The sequence below is a fragment of the Oryx dammah genome, unplaced genomic scaffold (genome assembly GCF_014754425.2).
Source record: "Oryx dammah isolate SB20612 unplaced genomic scaffold, SCBI_Odam_1.1 HiC_scaffold_2, whole genome shotgun sequence".
In the NCBI taxonomy this organism is placed as follows: domain Eukaryota; kingdom Metazoa; phylum Chordata; class Mammalia; order Artiodactyla; family Bovidae; genus Oryx; species Oryx dammah.
In genome coordinates this window covers 190,014,258-190,039,790 of record NW_024070186.1, presented here as the reverse complement: position 1 = coordinate 190,039,790, position 25,533 = coordinate 190,014,258, and the positions used below count along the sequence as shown (strand labels likewise).

The following is a 25,533-nucleotide window of genomic DNA, read 5'->3' as shown; positions in this document are numbered from 1 at the left end:
GATGCCCTCCTCGTGGTTCTTGCCAAGCCCTTTCTGAAGGGCTCAGGGCCCCGGGCTGTTCTGACAGGCTGGTAAATTACAGCAAACCCTGCCTCACCCTGTGGGATTGTCCTTATGGCTTCCAGAAAAACTGAGATTAGCCTGTCCAATCTATGATGAAAACCACCTCTCTGCCCGCAGGACGCTAGGGGTATACATGGGAGATAGGAGGCTGGTTTTCCTTGTGGCCTGGCACTGCCACCTTTCTGCCACAAAACTGTAAAGTTTTATTAGTAAAATGCCAACACAAGCACAGACGGGGGGCCATGTCCTGGAGAGTCTCTTCCCACCCTCTCACCCCATCGTGAGTCTGAGGCTGAGTCTGAACACTCCACAAGCAGGGGAGATGTGCTGGAAGCAAGGTGAAGACCAGGAAGATGCGCTCCAGGATTGGTCCAGGGCATCACTTTTTCCAAAGCAAAGGCTGTGACTCTCAGCAAGAAGGACTCTCGTAACCCAGCAAGAGAGGCTCCTGCTCTAACTGGCCACTGGGGCCATTGTCTTCTGACACAGCCTGGCCAGGAGCCCTGCCATCTGCAGAAGGGAGTTCACACCTTCCGCTATTTTCATATGCGTGTATCCAATTTCCTGGGGGGGAGAAAAAATCCAACTTAAATCTGGTTAACAAGTGAGGGAAGAGTTTTAATTTTTAAAACCTGAACATCTGAACCAAAGGTTTGCTCAAAATCGATGCAGGGAACTCAAACTCCAGCTGGAAAATGAACTCTGAGAAGTCCACCTTGTTTCCTAAAAATACTGATAGTTCTTTAATGGGTGCAAGCGCGCTCAGTTGCTCAGTTGTATCTGACTCTTTGCAACTCTATGGACTGTGGCCCGCCAAGCTCTTCTGTCCATGGGATTATCTAGGCAAGAGTACTGGAATGGGTTGCCATTTACTCCTCCAGGAGATCTTCCCTACCCAGGGATCAAATCTGTGTCTCCTGCATGGACAGACAGATTCTTTACTACTAGTTACCTGGGAAGCTCTTTGATGGGTACTGCTAAGAAAATGAAAAAAAAAAAAAAAAGCCAGACTGCATTTGTCAACAGAATGCACCCAAGAGGCTGAATTTTACTCTTATTTAAATTACATCTCATTAATCTCACTTACATGACAAGTAAATAAATACCTCTCTCCTGAACACAGCCACCCCAAGGAACACCAGGTCACTGCCTGGCAGTGACAAGCCCCCAGCCCCCGGAGCAACCTGCCATTGTCTGAGCATCTTCCAGGCGCCTGGCCTGTGAGTGAAACAAAACCTCAGCGGGGCCCACATTCTCAGGGAGAGAGGTACTGCTCTACTCTCACTGACCTTGATAAATTCCAGTTTCAAGTATTCTGCCATCTGGAAGGTTTTACACACTCGAAAAATGTTGCTGATAATGTCTTCTGGGGAATAGCCAAGATGCCACAGGTGAGCAAGGATCTGGACAAAAGAAAAGACATGGAGGCCGTGCAACTGCGGACGACGAGGGTATGGGCGGGGGCGGCTAAACCCAAACCAGGGTCGGCCCCTCACACGGCTGGGCGTGGGCAGACCATCTGAGACAGCACAGGTGCTTCTGAGAATCGGCCCCACGGGGCAACCCGACTCAAGGGCCATGCCCTTTAGGTCCTGGAGGGTGGGGGTGATCCATGTTCCCAGCGGGAAGACAGAACCCTACAAGTGTTCTAAACCATACTGCAAGACGAATCCACCACTGTGCCCTGTAACATCTTAATCCAAGGCTCTTACTTTTTTCTTTCCTTGTGTTTACTATTTTTTAAATTGCAGGACAATTGCTTTACCATGTTCTGTTGGTTTCTGCCATACAACAATGAGAATCAGCCGTAAGTATACATACGTCCTCTCCCTCCAAGGCTCTTAAAACGCCTTATTAATCATCCCAGGAAGCACCCTGGAGTGACTGAGCTGTGCTGAGCTGTCACTTGTGACACACACTCACGGCACAATTAGGCCTGAACAAACCCTGACCAGCGCAGAGATGACAAAAGAGGTCACAGCCTCCTGCCTTCTCAACCCCAGGCCCCAGTTCCAACCCCAACTCCATCCCACCCCACTGCAGGGTGGAATCAGTTGCCTTGGCTCCCTGGGTGCATTCAGGGGGTGGGGAAGCCCTGCGTCCGTAAATCTGACGGCTCCCTTCAGTGCCTGGGAGTCTGCCTCAGTCTCCCGGCCTTGTGCTCCAGTTTCATGAGAGGTCTGCATGTGTGTGTGTCCAACTCTTTGTGACCACATGGACTGTAGCCCACCAGGCTCCTCTGTCCGTGGGGATTCTCCAGGCAAGAATGCTGGAGACAGTTGCCATTTCCTCCTCCAGAGGATCTTCCAGTCCCAGGGATCGAGCCCAAGTCTCCTGCAATGGCAGGTGAATTTCTGACCACTGAGGTCTAGCCCTGTCCTAAATCCAGTCAATTTCTAGCTTGGTTTGGTGGCAGTAGGAAGAAGGAAACCAGCTGCCATCAGACCAATGGCCTCAGATCACACCATGGCCCCCATGTGGACTTGAAGGCCACCCGAACCTCAATGATGCCCTCTGGAATCGGCTCCCAGGACCAGGCTCTGGGTCCCTGGATGTCCATTCCCAGGCTCTTCAGAAGACAGAGAGGCACAGCTCCCCTCCACTGAGAGAAAGATGGCTTCTCTACAAAGCAAGGAGTTGGGGACTTCCCTGGTGGTTCAGTGGTAAGAATCCGCCTTGCAATGCAGGGAAGGCGGGCTCAACCCTTGGTCAGGGAACTAAGACCCCACACACCTCGGAGCAACCAAGCCTGCGTGTCACAACTAAGACCCAATGCAGCCAAATAAATAAATATTTTAAAAAATAGGCAAGCAGTTGGGCTGTTCTTTCCTCACATCCTTGGTGGACAAATTCCTCTCATAGAAAATCTAATTAGAGCAGAAAGGCATGATGCTGAATTCCAGGTGGATTACTTTTAAGCTATGTGATTGACAGTAAGGAGTCTAGCTTCTGAGCCAGTTTTCTCAGCTGTAGAGGGTACCCAACTCTTAGCATCAGTTAGGATCAGTTAGAGGATACTCAACTCCTAGCATCAGTTAAGAATGAGATGGAGTAAAGTGCCCAGCTCAGGGAGCACCCCCTCTGCCCTTCTCAAGGAGCCAGAGGTTTCCCCCGAGTCAGGAAAGGGTGAGGAGACCCACCTTGTAGGCCTCGTCGATGTCGGCGCTCACACAATGCTGGATCATCTCCTTTACCAGCAAGGGGTGGGGCTCGTCACAGACCTGCCCAAACCAGAAAGAAAGGCCCATCAGGGGTGGACAGGGCCCATCCAAGGGGGAGCCCTGGTAGATCCATGTCTGGGCACCCTAGGTAACCAAGGTCTTCACTTGCTGTCTGCATTGTCTCCAGCAAGCAGAACCAGGTTTGGGACTGTCTCTCTCACGACCCAAGTGAAAGCTGGGCAGTTCCACCAGCCCCGACAGGTAAATGCTGCCCTGTCGACTGTGATGGCCACACCGGCTCTTACCTTGAACACATTCTCACTGTTGATGAAGCCAAATCCTGAGTAAGTAGACTGCAAGTTGTTCAATGCCTGCCGAGGAGGAGAAACACGGCCAGGGAGATTATTCCGTCTCTGCCCGCCCCCCTCTCCTCTTGGGAGTCCCCGCTTATCCCATTCCTTGCAGGCCTGCTCCCCCGAGGCCGGAGGCAACCCCACCACCAGTGTGTCCGGTCAACGTCCCCTGGTCTGGCTATGTTCACCCCCCACGCAGCAGTCACCTCCTTCTCCCCGTAAAGCAAGGGGTGTGGCCAGTCCGGGGAGCCAGGGAGGCAGCTGCACGCACCTGCCTCATATCGCCCTGGGCGGTGAAGATGATGGCTTCCAGGCCGTCATCTGTGTACGGGACCTTCTCCTTCTCAATGACGCTCAGGAGCCTGGCAAGAATCTGCGCGTCGGTCAGCTTCGTGTAGCGGAGGACGGCACACCGGGACTGAATGGGCTCTGGACCAGGTGGGAGGAGAGTCAGGCTCCGGGGCAACGCACAGTGGGACCCTCGGTCCTTTAGTTACTGGGAAGCAGCCGCACGATGCCTGTGGCTCAGCCGTGCGGGCAGCACTCCCCCGCCACCCAGCAGGTGCTTAAGGGGAACTCAGCAATCAGGGCTGGACTTCAATCATCAACCAATATAGGCCCCAGCCTGCACCGCCTGGGCTGACCTTGGCTGACCTTCCCCAGAAGCGGAAAAGATCTTGGAGGACAGAGACACGCATGCGCCACAGCCCACAGGAGGGTCACTGCCGGCCCAGCTGGGCTCCGGAACCACCGTGTACACTGTGTGTGTGGGCCCTTCTGGGCAGGTAACCAGCCAGCCAGGCGGGGGTGAGAACGGGGCACCTGCCTGGCTTCTTTAAGCTTCCCTGGGAGACTCGGACGCACGTGAAAACCACCAGGTGGACGAATGCGGAATTCTGGGAGCTGTCCCTGAACGCAGGTTCAGACTGGGACAACGGCGACTCCATGATCGCAAAGCCCTGGGTGGGTTTCTCTCTCTGATCCATCCTGTTCTGCTGCCCCACTGGCTTTCCTCAAAATGTTCTGGCCTGCCCAGGCAAACCCTTTGGCCACCCCCTGAGGTCACAGTACAGTCCACCTCTGACCCTTGTACGTAAAATCTTCCACAAGCCTCACCCGTCTCCACTCTCCAAACCTCCCCATCTGGTACCATGCGTTCTCTTCTGCTGCTAAAGAGCCCACGTGAGCGCCACGAGGACCCCGAGCCACGCAGAGCTGACCCTCACCTATGATTTTATCTGAAGCGTTACAAGCGAGAGCAAAGCGGGTCGTCTTGGAGTAGATCTCCATGGTCCTCCTCAAGGCTTGCTGGGCTCCATCAGTCATGCTGAGAAGAACACAAGGGGCGGTCTGCAGCTGAGACCCAGATCCCCTCCAAGGGACCCTGGGAAGCCAGCTCTCCTGACTAAGCATGCTGAGTCTCCCTCCGGGACCCCGTGTGGGTCTCACGCCCACAGGTTGTACACGGACAGCACAGGCTGCCTGGGACCGCCCCGAAGCTCCTGCATCTGCTCGTGTGGGGACTTGGGGCTAATTATCTGAGCCTCAGTGTCATCGCTGTTAAGACAATGCTACTGCCCACCTCAGAGTGTTGGTACGACAAATAAGACAATAACACACAGAGTGTGCAGCAGAGAACCTGGCAAGATGCAAACGCAGGCATATAAGTGCTGGATAAATGTTACTGCTATAAAAACGTTACAGTAAAATAAAATGGCTAATGTTACGAAAATGGCTAAGATGCAGCCCCAGGATGGAAGAGAAAACAGCAATTAAAAACTATGCTGACGACAAGATTATAACATAGAACTCTTTTTATTAGAAAAAGCCAAGATATAAAAATTATACTATTATCATCCCAATTATGTAAAAATGCATAGTGTAGAAAAGCTGTAGATGAAATAAAACAAGATTGTGCTCATATCTTCTAAAATTTCTTCAAAGAACATGAACTCTGTTATTTTTCTAAATGTCACTTAACAGTTTTTCTTTTATATTGTAATGAGTCCACAACACTGTGAATGTCCTCAATGCTCAATGTCACTGAAAGTGAAAGTCGCGTCAGACTCTTTGAGACCCCATGGACTACATAGTCCATGAAATTCTCCAGGCCAGAATACTGGGGTGGGTGGCCTATTCCTTCTCCAGGGGATCTTCCCAACCCAGGAATCGAACCAGGGTATCCTGTACTGCAAACGGATTCTTTATCAACTGATCTATCAGGGAAGCCCACTCAGTGTCACTAATGGTATATTTTAAAACGACTAGAAATGGTAACTTTTATGGTAGGTGTATTCCACCACGATTAAAAAAAAAATCACTTAAATTACACATGTCAGTGATGCTGGAACAAACAAATGAACTGTCTTAGATGGATGTTTGTAAGTTACTTAATTAAGATCGGGTTTAAGGCTCAGGCCCGTATGGAATCGCGTTTCAAGATGTGATGAGCAAATCTACCACAGAACCACAAAGGTGTGAGCTCTTCCCTCCTAAGTTAGTAAATCCAGGCAGGAGACTTGGGGATCAAGGTGACGGGTTCTTGGCAAGGCCCCCTACCTGTCTGCTTCATCCAGGATGATGATCTTGTGCCGTCCTTTGGGCAGGGTGACTTTCTGCTGGGCAAACATTTTGATTTTGTTCCTCACAACATCGATGCCCCTGGAACGATGACCCACAAGGTTATTGTCACTGAGACCAATTCAGTTACCTTCATGGGGGACTTTCAACCCTCAGGACACCACCATGGACCCAATTTTAGTTTTTAAGTCTCCTTTTTGGGGCAACTCTCATTATTTACAAGGATTGACACTTCATTACACTTATTCCTTCTTGGAGGTTTTCAGAACAACAAAGGGGAAAAAAATTTACTGCCTTTAGAAAGATAGAATGAAACTCATTTTATCTTGCAATTATCATATGGGCCCACTGGACCCTTTTACAATCTAAGATATATTTTGGGGGTCTCCATAGTCTTACACCTCCCATACAGTACCTGGCAACATTTGCTATTTCATAATCCCAGTAATTGTTTCATCATTACTCATCAATAATTCCCAACTATGCTATAAAAGACTAAAATAATAAGAAAATGAAATGATGATGGAATTGCTTAGAATATTGCAATATTAAGGGGAAAAACTGTTACTAACTACTGCCCCACCCCTCATTTCTTATTGTTTTATGAGGTTCTACATTATCTTTCTAGAAGATACAAAAGTAGTTCAGATACACCATCTGAAAGCTCTCACTGACCACAGTGGAATATTCAAAATTTTTCATTTTCTACCCATAATGTCACAGAGAAGTGGCAGAGGAAGATGTTTCGTCATTGTTAGACAAGTCAGAATATGAAGCAGGGAGACAGGATTCTACTCTGATGATGACGGTGAAATTGATCACACAGACAAAATTTCAGGGTTTAAGAGTCCTTGGATGCCAAAATCCTCCATGAATTTTCTCAAACTTAAGAATGAAGGAGTGGGACTTCCCTGGGGGTCCAGTGGCTAAGATGCCAGGCTGCCAGTGCAGGGGCCCTGGGTTCAGTCCCTGGTCAGGAAACTGGATCCTACATGCTGGAACTAAAGATTTCGTGTGCCACAACTGAGACTCGGTGCATCCAAATAAATTAATTAATTTTAAAAAAAGAATCGAGGAGTGAACATACTTCTAAGGACAAAACCTGAACATATTTTTATCCAGTTAAGTCACTTAACAGGAAGGACTTAGCTCCCCAATGTCTGGTAACAAGAACACAGACCATGCCATTTTGCTAAAAGATTTGACAGTATTCATTCATCTTTGATGAGGTTTGAACACCCACGTTTACATACAGTCTGTAAGTGATCAAAAGCTGAAGGCAGGTGTGTTTGACAAGGTGACTTGGAAGGAAATAGATGATAAAGGAACAACAACAAAAAAAACTATGGTACTCATCACTCTATTAAATCTAAAATTACATTTATTTGCAATTATGGGCTATCCTCTCTTCAACAAAATTAAGAGCCACCAAAGTTTGCAAAACTAGTGAGTTGATGATATATGGGTGAGAAGAAAAGGAGGCAATGGTAAGCTTGAATCAATTCTTATCTGCTACCTGGAACTGGCATTTACAAAAAGGCTCAACTGCAGGTGTGCTCCTGATGGTGGACGAGCAGTTAGCTGCCCTTAGAGCCTGTTTCCGGTCTACAGACATCATCCAAACCAGGAAAACACTGCAGAGTGAACAGCCACGTCCTCAAGGGAATAGCCAGAGGCAAGCTTTGCAGACATTTTATTCAACAGGTCCTCATTTCATAATCCTCAACTATCCCGTATCTAAAAAGTAAACTGGGGAGACTTCCCTGGTGGTCTGGTGGCTAAGACCCAAGCTCCCAATGCAGAGGGCCTGGGTTTGATCCCTGGTCAGGGAACTACTGAAGACTGTGAAGTCAGGAGGAGAAAGGGACGACAGAGGATGAGACGGCTGGATGGCATCACTGACTCAACGGACATGAGTTTGAGCAAGCTCCAGGAGATGGTAAAAGACAGGCGTGCTGCAATCCACTGGGTTGCGAAGAGTCGGAAACGACTGAGCGACTGAACAACGGGAACTAGATCCCACATACTGCAACTAAAGTACCCTGCGTGCCACCACGAAGACCCAGCACAGCCAAATAAATAAATATATATTTTTTAAATGGTTAAGATGGTTAATTTTTTTTTAAGATGGCAAGTTTCATGTGATGTGTATTTTAGCACAATTAAAAGCAATTTTTAAACTCTCCCTTAAAAAAAGACTAAAGCAGTAAGTCAAGTGCCTATGATGCCACATCACCAAGCCAGCAATCCCGGTTCTCTTTTGTTGGAAAGATTAAAGGAAAGAACAAAGCTGGTGAAACAAGCTCTACGTGCTACAGAGATCTCAAAAGTAGCTGTTTCTATGACAACCCAAAATGTACAACATGCGCTACCCTTCAAGGCCTAACTTCTAAGGCGTACCTGTCGTTTGAAGCATTGAGCTCCAAAACCGCATCCTTGAGGGCTGGGCCTAGCAGGGCTCGTGCCAAACACAGGATGCTGGTGGTCTTGCCGGTTCCCGGGGGGCCCTAGGAATGAGGTCTCCAGTAAGTGCTTTGAGCCAACAGAATGAGGGAACCGGAACTCTCTCTTCACTGCTCACCACTGTACCCGCTCATCCCTGCCTAGAACTGTCCTGACCCCGATCCGAAGCACACAGCCAATCTCCACAGCAACCAGCCCGCAGGTGGGGAGGGAACTGTCTCCCATGGTCGAGGGGAGTGGTCTGGGCTCTGTGATCATGAGTCTCCTTGAGGAGGAAGCTCTGTGCACAAGAATGTATCTAAGAGGGGGGCGAAACCCAGACTCCAGGACGTCGAAAAGGGCCAGGACCCGGTACTCACGGCGATAATGATGTTGGGCACGTTCCCTTCCCTTGCAAAGACCTAAGGGAAGAAATGCTTGTGAAAACTGGCTCACCTGCCAACTTGACCAGTCAGGGCCCCCCAGCCACACAAGCTCTCTCGCCTCGGGGTCTCTGCACATGCCGTTCCAGCCTCCTCTCCTCTCTCCATCCCCTGCCCCGCCAGGTCTGACTCCCGATCACTTAGCTTTGTCACTTCTTCCACTTGGGGCTTAAGGCACTGTAGTCAGGTTAACCCTTTCCAGAACTCCTCCCATGTGCGCCCACGGCCCCTGGACTTCCCCTAGAGGAGTGTTGATCACATGGCCTGCTGCCGTTAACACTGCCCTGGTGAGACTGTGAGTCTCATACAGACTCGGGATCGGTTCTATTCTGCTCACCAGGAAATCAACAGTTCCCAAAACCACATCGCATCTGGCTCAGAGAAGATACTCAAATATCTGCAGATAAATAAGTCTGTAAAATAAATAAATACCTTGGTAGCCACTGACATCTAAGCCCCAGTGACAGCGGAGACCCCCTCTGTCATATCTCAAATAGCTGGGCTTCTAAACTCCGCCTAAAGACCTCTCCGGCTGAACATTTCTGCTTGTCCTCTGCTCATGTCACCCTGAAGCCTGTTGCCTTGTTAATTAGTTCCTTCAAGCAGGGCTGGCCAAGCTACGGTGGAAGGGAAGGTGGCGGGGCGGTGCGGGGGAGTAGGGATAACCCAATCTGAGGCCTATTTTTATAAGCCCCCTAGCTAAGAATGGTTTTCACATTCTTGTTTAAAAAATAAAGAATATTTGGACTTCCCTGGTGGTCCAGTGGTTAAGAATCTGGCTGCCAATATAGCGGACATGGGTTCAATCCCTGCTCTGGGAAGATCCCACATGCCACGGGGCAACTGCTGAAGCTCGAGTGCCCTAGAGCCCCCACTCCACAACAAGAGAGTAGCCCCCACTCGCCGCAACTAGAGAAAAGGCCCAGCACAGCAGCAAAGACCCAGTGCAGCCAAAAAGAAAGAAATAAAACATTTTTTAAAACACTTAAAAAAAAAAACCAAAGAATATTTGACAAAGACTTTATATGGTTTCAAAGTCTAAAATACCTATTCACTGGCCTTTACAGAAAGTTTGCCACTGATGCTTCTGAAGAATACAAAACAATCTGGTAAGTCCTCTCTAACAAGCCAGCCCTTCAAACATTTGAAGTCACCCACTCCAGCTTCTAGGTTTCTCTCCAAACTGAATATCTCCTATTCCCTTAATTCTTCTAGATTCATGGCTGTCTCCCTTCAAATGCCTTGAGCTTATCAAAGCCACAATAATGAGATGTTTAAGATCATCTTTCAGGGACTTCCTTGGTTAAGACTCCACGCTTCCAACGCAGGGGTTAGGAGTTCCATCCCTGGTTGGGGAACTGAAATCTCACAAGCTGCATGGCATGGCCAAAAAGTACAAATAAAAATCAATCACCTTAAAAACTCACTCACCTCCAGCCTGCTCACGGTGTCTTCATTCCCGACAATTTCATTCAACTTTACTGGTCTGTATTTTTCAACCCTGTTTTTAAGAAAATGCAGAAAGATGTTGACGAGGCTATTTTCACACTACCCAAAAAGAAAGCACAAAAGGGCGATGCTGGGAGCTTTGTCAGAAGATGATATACTTTCAGTAAATATATAGCAAATGGTTGCAGGTTTTAAAGAGGTGTTCGAGTGCTGTTTGAAAAGTCAAGGGCATGTGAATCGTGTACCAAAGGCTTCAAACCCGCCACAGCAGAGAAATACCTGTTGATGCTGGAGGAGGGCCAGAGCTGGCCATCTGGGGCAATGTGACACTGTGGCATCACAGCCTTCCCGTCACAACAGAAGTCCAGTGCATGTGGCCCTGACCTCATTTGCTCTGACAGACACCGAAGCAGCCGAGCCCCCATCTCACCCCTCACCTGCCAGTGTCTGCAGACTCAAGCCAGGGGCCCGGCAGGGCCGGCTAGACAGAGACCACAGGCCTATCCTGTCTTCCTTTCAGGCTGTGGACTGGACAGGCTGGTGGCCTTAGGACAACACTTCTCTTTCTTAAAAAATTAAATTGTTTTTGGCTGTACCACGTGGCTTGTGGGATCTTAGTCCCCCGATCAGGGATCAAACTCTCGTCCCCTGCACTGGAAGCCCAAGAGTCTTCACTGCTGAACTGCCAGGGAATTCCTAATACTTCTCTCTTTCAATTAACAAGCCAGCTATGTGATGAGAGAAAAATGATTTTCTTCAGCTCTGAGAACAGAAATGGAAGTAGATTTGCCGGGATTTGACCATCAGGATTTCCTCTGCCCTTTACTATACTCTCTGATTTACTCTGAGCTGGTACCCACTCCAGGTACTGGTCTTGCCTCAAAAGCAGCAGGACGCAAAGAAGCTTGTTTGCCATATACTGCAGAAAATAAAGGGATACCTCTCCTTCAAGGTCAGCAGATGAGAGCATGCTTGGTCCTACTCATTTATTCTTCACATACAGCCCCCCTCCAGGTACCAAGTGCCGTGGCAGGAGTTAGAACTCTCAGGAGGAAAAAAGTAGAAGGTGCAGAGATGAACAAGACATGGTTCTTGTCATCAAGGGCTTGCCCACTAGAGGGGAGATGAAAGTGAAAGTGAAGTCGCTTAGTCATGTCAGACTCTTAGTGACCCCGTGGACTGTAGCCTACCAGGCTCCTCTGTCTATGAGATTCTCCAGGCAAGAATACTGGAGTGGATTGCCATTTCCTTCTCCAGGGAATCTTCCCAACCCAGGGATCGAACCCAGGTCTCCCCCATTGGAGGCAGATGCTTTAACTTCTGAAGCTTGTGAGGGGAGAAAGAGCTTAGCAAATTCTACGATACAGCTAAGCTGCTTATATAAACCACAGCCTGCGGAAGCCCAGAGAAGGAACAATTGTCACCTGGGGATGTTTGGAGCTGAAATTTGAGCTAGACTTTGAACAAGGCAAACATACTCCTCCTCAAGGGACTTCTCAGCTGGTTCCCCTGCCTGAAGGCTCTCTCTCTGCCCGGCCAAATGGCTTACTCCCTGAATTCCGGTCTTTACTCAAATATCATCTCATCACAGGCCATCCAGAGCCTGTCACCATCAGATACTGTTGTTGTTCAGTCTGAGCCACATCTGATTCTGCAACCCAAGCGCTGCAGCATGCCAGGCTTCCCTATCCTTCCCTGTCTCCCTGAATTTGCTCAAACTCAAATCCATTGAGTGGGTGATACCATCCAACCATCACATCCAGTCACCTCCTTCTCTTGCCCTCAATCTTTCCCAGTATCAAATATACTATATGTCTACTTGTCGATTTTTCACTTTGTTGTCTTTCTCTATCAAATGTGAGCTCTGTGGCAACAGGTTGCTTTGCACACTGAAGTATCTTTGCTGCTGCTGCTAAGTCACTTCAGTCCTGTCTGACTCTGTGTGACCCCATAAGAACACTGGAGTGGGTTGCCATTTCCTTCTCCAATGCATGAAAGTGAAAAGGGAAAGTGAAGTCGCTCAGTCGTGTCCCACTCTTAGCGACCCCATGGACCGCAGCCTACCAGGCTCCTCCATCCATGGGATTTTCCAGGCAAGAGTACTGGAGTGGGTTGCCAGTGCCTTCTTGGAAGTATCTTTAAGCATCTAAAATAGGATTGTGCCTGAAATTTACAAGGCAAACCACATATGTCATTTTACACTTTCTCATAGCCACAATAAGTTATACTGTCCTTCATTTAGGTATCTGTTCTCACCCAGAAATGGGGTGGGCTGGAAGGATGGGGGCGGGGTAGGGAGGAAACCATTACCACGCCCAGTGGAGAGAGTTGTGAGAGGTGCGCACAGGGAGTGGGACACCAGCAGAGAGCCTGCTCCACAGCTGCGCCAGTGGCGGGTGACTCCCCACGTCACCATTTCCTCCCAACTCCCCAAGATGCTGCTATTTAAAGTGAGCAAGCCACGGAGAACAGGCCGGTGCCTTCTGCAACACTATCCCCGATTCCGAACCTGCGTCCGACACTTTCCGCTCAGCGATCATCAGAGTCCCAGCTGGCAGAGCGCCTGTGCAAGAGTGGGTGGTGGCAAGGGGTAGCTGTTATCGGTGAGCACTGTGGTGATCAAAACGCCGCTTCCAGAGTCCAAACTGACCACTCTGCACCCCAGATGGGCTCAGCGACCCACATCTCTTGCCGCCTTCAAATAATAACCCACTGGACACCATCCCGGGACCTCCTGCGCTGCTCAGGTGAATGAACTCCCGCCCCTGCGTCACCCTGGGACACACGGCCCGCCGCTCGCCCACCCACACGTCCAGGGACCCCATCGTGGATGGCCTGGGTCCTCACCACGGCAGCTCGTAGTGGCCGGCGCTGCCGGGGGCCTTGCTGGGGCCTGGAGCAGCGTCCTGGGCCCCGCACTCGGCAGGGCCACCACGACTCTCCTGCGACTCCATTCTCGCGCCGCCTTTTCCCGCCACCAGAGACCCCGGCCCGTGACGCCATCACGCAGGCCCCGCCCCTATTTCCAAAGGACGCTGGGCGCGAGCGGAAGCCGTAGGACCGCCCCCTCTCCGCGCCTGCGCAGAGGGCACTGCCCGGGCTGGGCACCCGTTGCTATTGGCCGCAGTTGCCATGGGAGACCTGGCGTCCGGCCTCCTGAGTAAGAGGAAGGCGAGACCCAACTACGCGGCTTTTCGAGATCGCTGGTCGCTCCGGGAAGGGACGTTGGTTGGTTTTCGTCTTTGATTTGTCTGGGAGGCCCTCTCCGCGCGGCGCGTCGGGAAGCGCTGTGCTGAGATGGGGCCTCGCGCCGGGCAGGCCTGGAGGGGTAGGAGCATCCTGCCTGGTGCGGGTAGGAGCCGGGGCCTCTGGACCTTCCGGCCAAACTCAGGACCCGGCAGCGAACAAGCACAGGGGCTGACGTCCTGCGGCCTTGGAAGGGGGAAGGCCGGAGCTGGGACGTGCCCTTGGCCAGTTTTCCCGATTGCCCAGAATTCCCCTAGCGGAACACCAGCTTCCATTGGGTGAGCTCCTGCACTCTGGAACTTGTTTACTATCAGGGAATTCTCACAATGCTACAACATGGGACGTACTGTCATTTTGCCGGGAAGAAACTGTCCCTCTGTAAAATGTGACTCAATTTCATTCTAGAAAAATAGGTACTGCATATTCACAAGTGCTTTGAGCATTCTTTTGGGCTGGTTTTCAACGTGTTGAACTAATCTTTCCTCCCATAGCCTAATTGTCATAATAATGACAAATAATAAAAATAACGAGTAGTGACTCTGTTTACTGTCCTCTATTATGCATTATATTTACTGTCCTCTATTATGTACTGTCCCAAAGTGGATACTCATAGTATCCTCGTTTTACAAGAAACAGGCTTGAGAATGATTAATTTGTCCGGTATCATTGGGGTAGTACATGGTGGAGCCAACCCACCATGTTGCCAAAAGAATTTGTATAAAATTCTGTTTTATTGCACTTACCATATTGCATCATAGTTTCAGGATAAAATCCAACTTTAATGTCTGAACTGGAGAATTCCCTGGCGGTCCAGTCTGGTTAGGATTTTGTGCTTTCAGTGCTGAGGGCCCAGGTTCAATCCCTGACTGGGGAACTTTGATTCCTCAAGACCGCCACTTGGCCAAAAAAAAAAAAAAGTCTAAATTGAAGAAAAGGATTGGAACTTCTTTATCTCTATCCCTGTTGCTTAGCACAAGACTCTGTAAGTGTTCAGTATGAGTATCTTTAATGAACACTAAGGATCCATGTTTCCACAACAGCTTCAGTCAGCTGTGAGGAACTGGGTTGCTTTATTCAGAGAGCTGATTAAAGCCTCGTGGTTGTTTTCTTTCATCATAAGTTAAAATCTGTATACATTACAGAGAGATGACCTTATCTTCTAGGCAGTTGATTGGTCATTCAAATACATATGGGCTCCAGAATCTATGAAGGGTTCCCTGGTGGCTCAGACGGTAAAGCGTCTGCCTGCAATGTAGGAGACCTGGGTTTGATCCCTGGGTCAGAAAGATCCCATGGAGAAGGAAATGGCCACCCACCCCAGTATTCTTGCTTGCCTGGAGAATCCCATGGACGGAGGAGCCTGGCAGGCTGCAGTCCACAGGGTTGCAAAGAGTCGACTGAGTGACTAACACATACCAGAATCTCTATTGCAAGTAATTGTTTTCTCCTTTTATCCAGTTTTCTTTTCTCAAGAAACCCTGCCCATTATGGAAATTTATTGGGAAAGACAATACTGCTGTTCTAGTCAGTTTTCCTGTGTGAATTCTGTGCTTCATCTTTCCAACCTGAGTGTTTATTTAGCTCCTTCAGGACGTGGTACCTGCCCCTCGATTCCTAGTTTCTTCCTCTGTACGTAAATAGGGGCATGAAATTGATGTCTGTCAATTGCTTATTCCAGTTATGCAGCCAGGCTCGCAAGTTCAAGGCAGTGGGCACAATTTACCATTGTGTTGTACAGCTGGGAAGAAAATACGTGCTTCCTCATTCTTTTCAAGTCATTGCCAGTTGGGTAAAAACCTCAAATGACTCAGATTCTGAAGCAGTTTGTTCTAATGACGGTAATTACTCAAGTCTCCAGGTTCAAAAACTAACTCAGTGTTTTTCTTCCCTTCTTTTATACGATTTCAGAAAAAATACTTGAAGTTGGCTATATCTCTTCCATTCCCCTTGAAACTACCAGAGCCATCCTGTATATTTTTAGAATCACTATTCACAGGTCCTTTATTTCTCTGCAGGAGAAAATACAAATTTTCTTAAAATCTAAACTTTTTTTGAAATGTCTCTGTGGTTTTTTTCCCTTGGGATTGTTCCTCTGTGGTTTAATATTCACATTTTCCTTAGCGTCAGCTATCATACACACACACACACACACACACACACACACACATTCCACCACATGTGCACTTTATTTATTTATTTTTTTCTTTCTTTATTTTTAACATGTGCACTTTAGAAACTAAACATCTTTAATAAATGCAGAAAATGGTGTATAAATCTTTCCCCTTTCCTGCTTCTCCAAAAAACAAACCTCCACTCTACAGAGGGCCTGTTTGTGCTCCCAGGACCCCAAATCCACTGATGTGCCTGGAATACCAGAAGAATCAGAAGGAGGCGACCTTCGGGGGAACTATACCATCAGGACTTTTTTTTTTTCTCTAGACTGAGCCTTCTGTGATTTGTTGGACTTGGGCCCAGACAGAGCTTAGATCTTAAAAACTCTGGCCACTCCTTCAGAGCCACACAGCAGCCACATGGGAGGTGGGGACCAGAGAGTGATGGGGAAACCACAGGTTCTTGTGAAAGGGCAAGGGCTCTCAGACTCTTATCACTAGAGGGCAATTCGAGAAAAGAGCAAAGATGTGGAAAGGAAGTAAAACTGAAAACAAAATCCTTTACCTCAAGGCAGAGGCTTTCAATCCCATTTATCAAACAAGACAGGCAACAAATCTTGGTTAAATTGACACCTTGACTTTGACAGTTAAAGTATCGCTCACTTCCCCCGTGACACCGAAGGATCTGGGGTTGGAAATCTGGTGGCATCTGAAGCCCAGGATTGGCGGACTCCCCTGCTTTCCACCCAGTCTTAGTCTTGATTGACCCAGAACGTTGAACCGACTTGCTGCTTTACTTTGTTTACATTGAAGTTTATTTTTAATTTATTTTTGGCTGTGCTGGGTCTCCGTTGGTCCTTGGGCTTTCTCTAGCGGCAGCGACTGGGGGCTGCTCTCTCGTTGCGGTGCTTGGGCTTCCCGTGGCAGTGGCTTCTCCTGTTGCACAGCGTGGGCTCTAGGGCAGGCTGGTTCAGGAGTTGCTGCTCAAGGACTTAGTTGCCCTTTGGCACGTGGAATCTTTATGGACAAGGGATCAAACCCTCCTCCCCTGCATGGGCAGGCAGATTCTGAACCCCTAGACCACCAGGGAAATCCTACACTGAAGTTTTAAAAATTCATTTGTTGCTGTCCAGTGGATTTCCTTATGAATTTTAGCTATCTTTCTAATGGTGATAGTCACTGAAATAATTGCCCTCAGACACTGCAGCCTCCCGTCATCAGCACAGTCTTCCTAACATTAGCATGTTCTGTATCAAAAGGCTCATTATGTAGGGAAAAAGCATATATCCTAAACATCTCTACAGTATAAGGATTTGTCCTCAGGAGGTGCTCTGATTAGAGGTGTGAGGTTTGGAAGCTGGAAGCCATTTAGCCTGACTCTCAGTTTCTGTCTAACAATATCAACTGGGAGCCTGCAGCCACTGTTAAAAGCACTGGATGAGTGAACAGGGCACCTTGGCGCTTACATTGTAGGAGGGGAAACAGACAGCCAGCAGCCAGTCGTGATTATGATGCGTTAGGAAAAGGACTGATGGGGCTTCCCTGGTGGCTCAGTGGCAAAGAATCCATCTGCCAATGCGGGAGACACAGGTTCGATCCCTGATCCAGGAAGATCCCATGTGCAGCAGAGCAACCAAGCCCGTGCGCCACAACTATTGAGCCTGGACTCTAGAGCCCGGGAGCCGCAACTACTGAGCCACGTGCCGCGGCTCCTGAAGCCTGTGCACCCTAGAGCTGGTGCTCCGCAACAGAAGAACAAAAGAAGCTTCTCATTGCTGATCATCCCGGATCGATCGGCCTCTCTCTCTCTGTCGGTGGCTCATCCCTTCAGGACAAACGGAGTGTCCACCCTGGGCCAGCACTACAGGCAATGGGGAGAAGCGGTGACCAGGACTGACAGGGCACCTGTTCTTAACAAGCTGCATTCTAGGAGGGGAAACAAACAATAAACAAGGCAATGAGAAGCCCTGGAGCCTCAGCTAGAGAAAAGCCCACACAGCGATGAAGACCCAGCACAGCTAAATAAATAAATAAACCCCATGGAACTCTCTGGGCCAGAATACTGGAGTGGGTAGCCTTTCCCTTCTCCAGGGGATCTTTCCAACCCAGGGATCGAACCCAGGTCTCCCGCATTGCAGGTGGATTCCTTACCAGCTGAGCCAGAAGGGAAACCCAAGAGTACTGGAGTGGGTAGCTTATCCCTTCTCCAGCAGATTCTCCCACCCAGAAATCAAACCAGGGTCTCCTGCATTGCAGGCAGATTCTTTACCAACTGAGCTATCAGGGAAGTCCTAAATATAAATAAATAAAATTATTAAGAAAAAGAAAAAGCACCGGTAGGCTGTTAGGATATCAACCCTAGGGTACCACCCCATCTGGGAGGTAAGGAAGGGCTTTGCCGGGAGGAGGCATTTTACCTGAGATTTGAACCCTGAACCTGATACCTGAACTTCAGTTGATTTTGCCTGGCAGGCAAACACAACACCCTCTTCCTCCCCGACTGGTGTCTTTCCTTCACCCTGTTCATTTCTAAACTGTACTTACCCACAGTTATCTGGGTTTATTGCCTTGTTTGGGCTTCCTGGGTTGCCCAGACAGTAAAGAATCTGCCTGCAATGCAGGAGATCTGGGTTTGATCCCTAGGTGGGGAAGATCCCCTGGAGAAGGGAATGGCAGCCCACTCCAGTATTCTTTCTTGCCTGGAGAATTCCACGGACAGAGGAGCCTGGTCGGCTACAGTCTGTGGGGTGGCAAAGAGTTGGACACGACTGGGAGCCTAACACACAACACTGCCTCATTTATTGTTTGTTTCCCCTCCTAGAATGACAGCTTGTTAAGAACAAATACTCTGTCCTGGTCCCCCCTTCTCCCCATTGCCCATAGCGCTGGCCCAGAGTGGAGGTTCCATTTGTCCGAAGGGATGAATGCCTGAGAGCTAGAGAGGCTGATCAGTCTGGGATGCGTGGGTGTCGGGACAGGAGAGAGATGAGGCCTGCAGGGGTCAGATCGTGCAGGAGAAGAGCAGGGGCCCCTGGAGGAGGTTGGGTAAAAGCCGCACGACCCAGTTACTGTTTCGATCGTTCTGGTTGCCATGCATCAAGTGGTCTGGAGGGAGGCAAGGGTACATGTGGAGGAAATGTGTGCAGAATTGTTCTGTGTGCTCTCTTAATTTCTGAATTGTAAATTGTAAAGCGTTTCAAATATGCTGAAAATAATATCAACCTTCATGGACTCACTACTAAGACAGAAGTTAAAGCTTTGCCTCCTTTAAAAAGAAAAAAATTTTAAAAAGAAAGAAAGAAAATGTTCTGGGGGGAGTTCCCTGGTGGTCTAGCAGTTAGGTTAGGGTTCTGTGACCCGGGTTCTTTCCCTGGTTGGGGGAACTGAGATTCAGCAAGCCTTGAGGTATGTCCAGATTAAGAAAAAAAAAAAAAAAAGCTACAGTGATGAAAAGGAAAATAAGATTTGTAAAATGAATTAGAAAGCTTGAGGAAGGAACAAGGGTTTTCAAACGTGGAAATTTCACCAGTCAAAGAAATCTTAGTAATTTTCCAAGTAAACTTTTCAACGCAGAAAAATTGTCTCCGGGCCCACCAGAATCCCCACGTGTCCCCTGAGTGGTGACCTGTGTCCACAGTGTTGTAGTGGCCACTCTCCTACCGCGGTGTGTGTGCGCCAAGTCGCTTCGGCCGTGTCCCTCTGTGACCCTACAGACTGCAGCCTGCCGGGCTCCTCCGTCGTACCGCAGCACCAGGAGGCAATTTTTTAAAAAAGTGCTCTTCAAAACTCCAGTCCTGTTATTACTACAGATGAGAGAGCCGAGGGTCACTGAGATTCAGTCTGCGTCTCTGAGGACACCGTGACCTCTCCCGGACCTCCCTGAGAGCCTTGATGACCTGGGGTTAGGGTCAGTCTGGTCTCAGAGAAGGCGCACCAGCCACCTGAAAGGCCCTCCCTCCATGCCTGTCTCGGCCTGTCTCGGTCTCTCTCCCTGAATCTGGCATCTCTGTGGATGTGGTCTGCTCCTGTCATTCTGGATGATGAGGTCACGGAGTGACCTCTGTCGGCTCTCTCCCAGGAGTCCCAGAGAAGGCAGTCCATTGACCAGGACAGTCCTGGCTCTCTAGCCAGGACATGATGTTCACACGGTCAGTCCACGAAGGACCAGCCCTGAGTGAGCTCTGTGTTCTGACCACAGTGAGAGATACAAAACTAAGTCCCCAGCCTGTGATCCAAAGGTCCTTGCACCTGAAGAGCATGGGGAGGGAAGGGTCACTGGTGGCTGGAGTGGCCCAGGCCCCATGGAGAGATGACTGGAGAAAAGTGCAAGTGTTAGTTGCTCAGTCGTGCGCGACTCTGCGACCCTACGGACTCTAGCCCGCAGGGCTCCTTTGTCCGTGGAATTCTCCAGGCAAGAATACTGGAGTGGGTTACCATTCCTTTCTCCAGGGGAACCTTCCCAATCCAGGAATCAACGACCTTTGAGCTCAGCTGTGAAAGGAAGCCCAGCCTGGGACTTCCCTGGTGGTCCAGTGGTTAAGACTCCGAGCTTCCAATACAAGGAGCATGGGTTCGATCCCTGGTGGGGGAACTAAGATCCTGCATAGTGCATGGCCAAAAATAAACAAACAAATAAAAATAAAATTATCATGAAGACAAATCATTTTAAAAAAGGAAGCACAGGTCAAGTTTAAATCGACATTCCAGAGCAAAAGTGTCTAGAGGATGCGTGATTTTTAAAAGTCTACACCCCTCAGTGGAAAAGCTCAGGTCCCAGCCCCCAGATACCTCCGTTTAGAGGGGCAGGGGCGAGATGCCTCCATAGGACCTTGAGATGCACCTTCTAAAAAGCCTTTGTTTTCCCTTGCAAGGTAGCATTTTAGAAGGTGTGGGGCTGGCGATTTCAGAGCACCTGTCTTGGGTGGTTAGGAACCCACCTGCCAATGCAGGAGACTAAGAGACTCAGGATCAGTCCCTGGGTTGAGAGGATCCCCTGGAAGAGGGCATGGCAACCTACTCCAGTATTCTTGCCTGGAGAATCCCATGGACAGAGGAACCTGGCGGGCTACAGTCTATGGGGTCACACAGAGTCGGACACGACTGAAACGATTTAGCGACTTAACACACACACCTGAGTAAAGATCCTTTGAGAACCCTCCCAGAGAACCAGCTAGTCTACATAAATGCAGTTTCAGTTCAGTGGCTTTTGTATGCAAAGTTTTTCGCTTGGGAAAACTTGAAAACTGCTTTACGCACTTCCTGGCCTTCTTAAACCAGGACAAATGTTTCCCCATGCCTTAGGGCTTTCACAACAGGGGCCGCCTGACTTGTGCTCTGTGAGGAGGTGGGAGGTAGGAACAGGGTAGGCTGCCAACCCCAGGGCTGCCAGACCATTTGCCCCCACGTTTGAGAGCCCAGATCATCGGTCTGTTTGGATTTTTTTTGCTTCTCATTTTATTCTGTTTTGTTTATCCATCCAAGCTCTCCCCACTTCCTGCTCTCAGTCAGCGTGCCTGCCCTGGCCTCCGTGTGACTACCTCTCAATCCACTCGCATCTCAATCTGGCCTGGATGCCACAGTAGAGCTTAAAGTTCGTTCAGTTTCATCCTAGCTATCTCCAGTGGTCTCAGATGGTAAAGGATCTGCCTGCAATGCAGACTCTGGTTTGATCCCCGGGTTGGGACCAGCCTCTGAAAGAGTGCATAGCAACCCGGGCCAGTATTCTTGCCTGGAGAATCCCACGGACAGAGGAGTCCATTGGGTCACAAAGAGTCACACGTGACTGGAGCGACTTAGCACTCGCATATTTTGTCTAAAGTCTCACCACTTCAGGTGTGGTCCAGGGTCCAGCAGCAGCAGTACCAGCCAGAAACAGATTAGAAATGCAGCGTCCCAGGAATCCCTCCACTAATAATGAAACCAGCAGAACGCATCTCAGTACTCAGTAGAGTGTAGGTTCTTCTGTCCTGGCATGGAAAGAATTCAGGGAGAGGCAGAGTGACAAGTAGGGAAAGGGGTTTATTTGTATAGGATGCTTGTGAGAGGTACAAGTGGGCAGGTAAGGGCGTTCCATCTCGAGAATTTAGTGGGCTACAGTTTTACAAGCTGGAATCAAGATTGCCTGGAGAAATATCAATAACCTCAGATATGCAGATGACACCACTCTTATGGCAGAAAGCGAAGAGGAACTAGAAAGCCTCTTGATGAAAGTGAAAGAGGAGAGTGAAAAAGTTGGCTTAAAGATCAACATTCAGAAAACTAAGATCATGGCATCTGGTCCCATCACTTCATGGCAAATAGATGGGGAAACAGTGGAAACAGTGTCAGACTTTATTTTTGGGGGCTCCAAAATCACTGCAGATGGTGACTGCAGCCATGAAATTAAAAGACGCTTACTCCTTGGAAGGAAAGTTATGACCAACCTAGACAGCATATTCAAAAGCAGAGACATTACTTTGCCAACAAAGGTCCATCTAGTCAAGGCTATGGTTTTTCCAGTGGTCATGTATGGATGTGAGAGTTGGACTGTGAAGAAAGCTGAGCACCGAAGAATTGATGCTTTTGAACTGTGGTGTTGGAGAAGACTCTTGAGAGTCCCTTGGACTGCAAGGAGATCCAACCAGTCCATTCTGAAGGAGATCAGCCCTGGGATTTCTTTGGAAGGAATGATGCTGAAGCTGAAACTCCAGTACTTTGGCCACCTCATGCAAAGAGTTGACTCATTGGAAAAGACTGTGATGCTAGGAGGGATTGGGGGCAGGAGGAGGAGGGGATGACAGAGCATGAGATAGCTGGACAGCATCACTGACTCTATGGACGTGAGTCTGAGTGAACTCCGGGAGTTGGTGATGGACAGGGAGGCCTGGCGTGCTGCGATTCATGGGGTCACAAAGAGTCGGACACGACTGAGCGACTGAACTGAACTGAACTGAACAGTTTTACAATCAAAGGAAAAGTGGGGAGGGGAAGAAGACCACTTTCTTCATTCTTTTTTAAAAATGTTATTTGGCTGTTCTTGGTCTTTGTTACTGCACAGGTTTTTCTCAGCTTTGGACACAGGCTCTAGGACGTCTGGGCTTCGGCAGGTGCGGTGCTCGGGCTTCTCACCGCGTGGCCTCTTGTTGAGCACAGGCTCTAGGCACACAGGCTTTGGCAGCTGTGGCTTCCGGGCTCTAGAGCTTGGGCTCAGCCGTTATGGCGCATGGGCTTAGTTGCTCCAAGGCATGTGGACTCTTCCTGGAGCAGGGTTTAAACCTGAGTCTCCTGCATTGGCAGGCAGATTCTTTATCACCGAGCCACCAGGGAAGCCCTCTTTCTCCTTCTTGAGTAGACCTCAAGTTTCCATCAACAGCTCCGCCTCCGCATAGGGTGGAGGAGGTTTCCTGTCCCTACATGGTCAAGCCAAGACTGTCAGGGTGCAATGGAAAAGAGCAAAAAGGTGGTAGTAAATCATCTCAAGTTTCAGTACGTCACCGTTTCCTTCTATTTTTGTTTTGCATGGGCACCGAGAAGCATGTCCTAGGGGTTAGTTCCTTACTGAGCTCACTGGGCAGAATGTGGCTCTAATGCCATCATTGTTTTATTGTCTGGGGGCATCCCTCATGCTCCTGCTGTGTGGTTTTGTTGCTCAGCAAGCCTGCTTGGTTAGTGGTTGGGCAAACCTGCTTTCTTGAGTGATCATTAACTGACAGCTTCTCCCGTACTTTTTCCTTTACTTACAATCTCCTAGTGGGATTAACTGTTTAAGCACCTACTTTGTCCCATTACTCTCTCCCTATCAGTAAGGTTTAAATGACTACATTTTAACGCTATGAGGATGATTGCTAAGAGAGCAGGTTTTTGCTTAAGCCCGGCTGCAGAGAATCACCTAGAGATTTTACATAAACGCAGAGGTTCGAATCCACTCCAGAGGTTCTGATTTAATAGGTCTGGGAGCCTGGGCATGCAGCCAGGCTGAACCCCTGCTAAAGTGTCAATAAATGCAGGGGCATCAGTGTAGGTCAGGAGAGAGGGGGACACTCCCAACAAGAACGTCAGAGCCAGGGGCCGGCTGATCTGTGGGTTCTGTTGTTTTTTTCCTTCCTGTTAGTACTCTGTGACGTGAGCTATTTGGACTGCCAGATCAGGAAGCCCATGGGAATCCTCTAGTGGTCCAGTGGTTAGGACTCTGTGCTTTCACTGCCTAGAGTGTGAGTTCAATCCCTGGTCAGGGAACTAAGATCCCACAAGCTGCACGGCCAAAGAAGGGGGAAAAAAGGTCCTGTGTGTCCTCACAGGATCAATTAGGGGTTGATTAATTGCATTCAAAAAAACCTCATTTATGCAGTTTGACATTCCTTTTAAAGCAATTTCCCCAGGACCTTATTTCTCAAGTCCACTCTTTTCCGTACCACCTCCTCTGCAAATGATTCACGTGGGTCCAGTCTGGCTAGCCGGTGCCCCAATTTGGGGAGGTATATTTGATGTCTGCCCTAATCCCAGACATGGCAAAGCATAGATCTCATCTGAAGAAGGCATGCTGAACATTTTAAACAAAGCTGAGTCCCAGCATGCCCATTCAGGCTCACACCAGCATGCCACGTTCCCTGGGAAGCCCCGAGGGCATCATTTCCAAGAAGAATGTCTCACAGATGGAAATGTTTTCTTCCTACCTGAGGCAGCTGGGTGCCTCCTGCCCAGCCAGGTTCCAGGCAAGACCACAGCCTCTTACGCTCCAGGAAGTGTCCTGGGTGCAGAGATGCGTGGTACACAGGCGGGGGCGTGGGAGTGGGGGTGGAGAGGGGGCTGGGAGGGGGAGGACGTGAGGAGACACAGCAAGTGTAAGGTCACAGTGTGTGTGAGGCCCTAAAAGAGTAGGGTCTGATGTCCGTGGAGCAGGTGTGTGGGAGTGAAGGGTTCCATCTGAGGGTGGGAACAAGAAGAGATGGCCACAGACAAAGTTGGTAATTAAGTCACATCTTCATCTATCCATCCATCCATTTATCCATCCATTCCTTCCCTCCTTCCCTCCCTCCATCCCTTTCTCCATCCATCCATGCATCCATCCATCCATCCATGTATCTATCCATCTGTCCATGCATCTATCCATCCATCTATCCATAGCTCCATCTCTTCATCCATCCATCCTTCCCTCCATCTATCTCTCCATCCCTTCCCCCATCCATCCATACATCTCTCCTTCCATCCATTCATTTATTCAATAATTTATTTCTTTAGTGAACAGGGCCAGAGACTAAGCCCTGTTGAAGTGTGGGATATGGATGAGGATGGGCTTCGGCTCAGTAGAAGGTGCTCTAATAAGGGAAAATCCCAAGTCTGGGATGCGGGGAGGGAGACTCTGAACCTAGATTTGGAGGAAGCATCAGGATGGTCCTTGGGGGAAGTGACACTCCGGCAGACCCTGAGAGCTGAGAGGGAATATTCTCTCGGGGAAGCACCTCCCCCCCCCCGACCACGCTGCCCCGCTCCACCCCGAGATGGGGCGGCCCTGGGTACCAGGAAAGATGTCCGTGCAAACATCTGGCGGGGGTGGGGGGGTGGGGGTGGGGCTCGGAGAACAGTTGAAGTTCACAGAGGTGAGTTCACACCCAGTGGAGCAATTGGAAGAAGCAAAGGGACAGCGCCTTGAGAAGGTACAGTTCGGGGGAATGACGGGCGATGGAGAAGGGGTGTTAGGAACGCTCTA

At 49.3% G+C, this 25,533-nt stretch overlaps 1 protein-coding gene across 3 annotated transcripts; it reads right to left on the bottom strand.

Annotated features, from left to right (window-relative positions):
* Nucleotides 1-215: 215 nt before the first annotated feature.
* RFC2 (replication factor C subunit 2) lies at nucleotides 216-15,772 on the bottom strand. Of its 3 annotated transcripts, XM_040260937.1 has the most exons (12): nucleotides 13,339-15,772; nucleotides 10,474-10,543; nucleotides 8,980-9,021; nucleotides 8,558-8,664; nucleotides 6,137-6,238; nucleotides 4,804-4,904; nucleotides 3,849-4,006; nucleotides 3,530-3,595; nucleotides 3,204-3,284; nucleotides 1,353-1,466; nucleotides 1,170-1,281; nucleotides 216-627 (listed from the first exon to the last, which is right to left on the bottom strand). In XM_040260937.1, exons 1-11 carry the CDS (start codon nucleotides 13,443-13,445, stop codon nucleotides 1,207-1,209), a joined length of 1,023 nt encoding a protein of 340 aa, XP_040116871.1. In that variant the 5' UTR covers nucleotides 13,446-15,772; the 3' UTR covers nucleotides 216-627; nucleotides 1,170-1,206. The 3 variants fall into 3 exon arrangements, with proteins under 3 accessions (XP_040116871.1, XP_040116867.1, XP_040116868.1); XM_040260933.1 differs by having other exon boundaries at nucleotides 1,170-1,466; XM_040260934.1 differs by lacking the exon at nucleotides 1,170-1,281.
* Nucleotides 15,773-25,533: the final 9,761 nt, after the last annotated feature.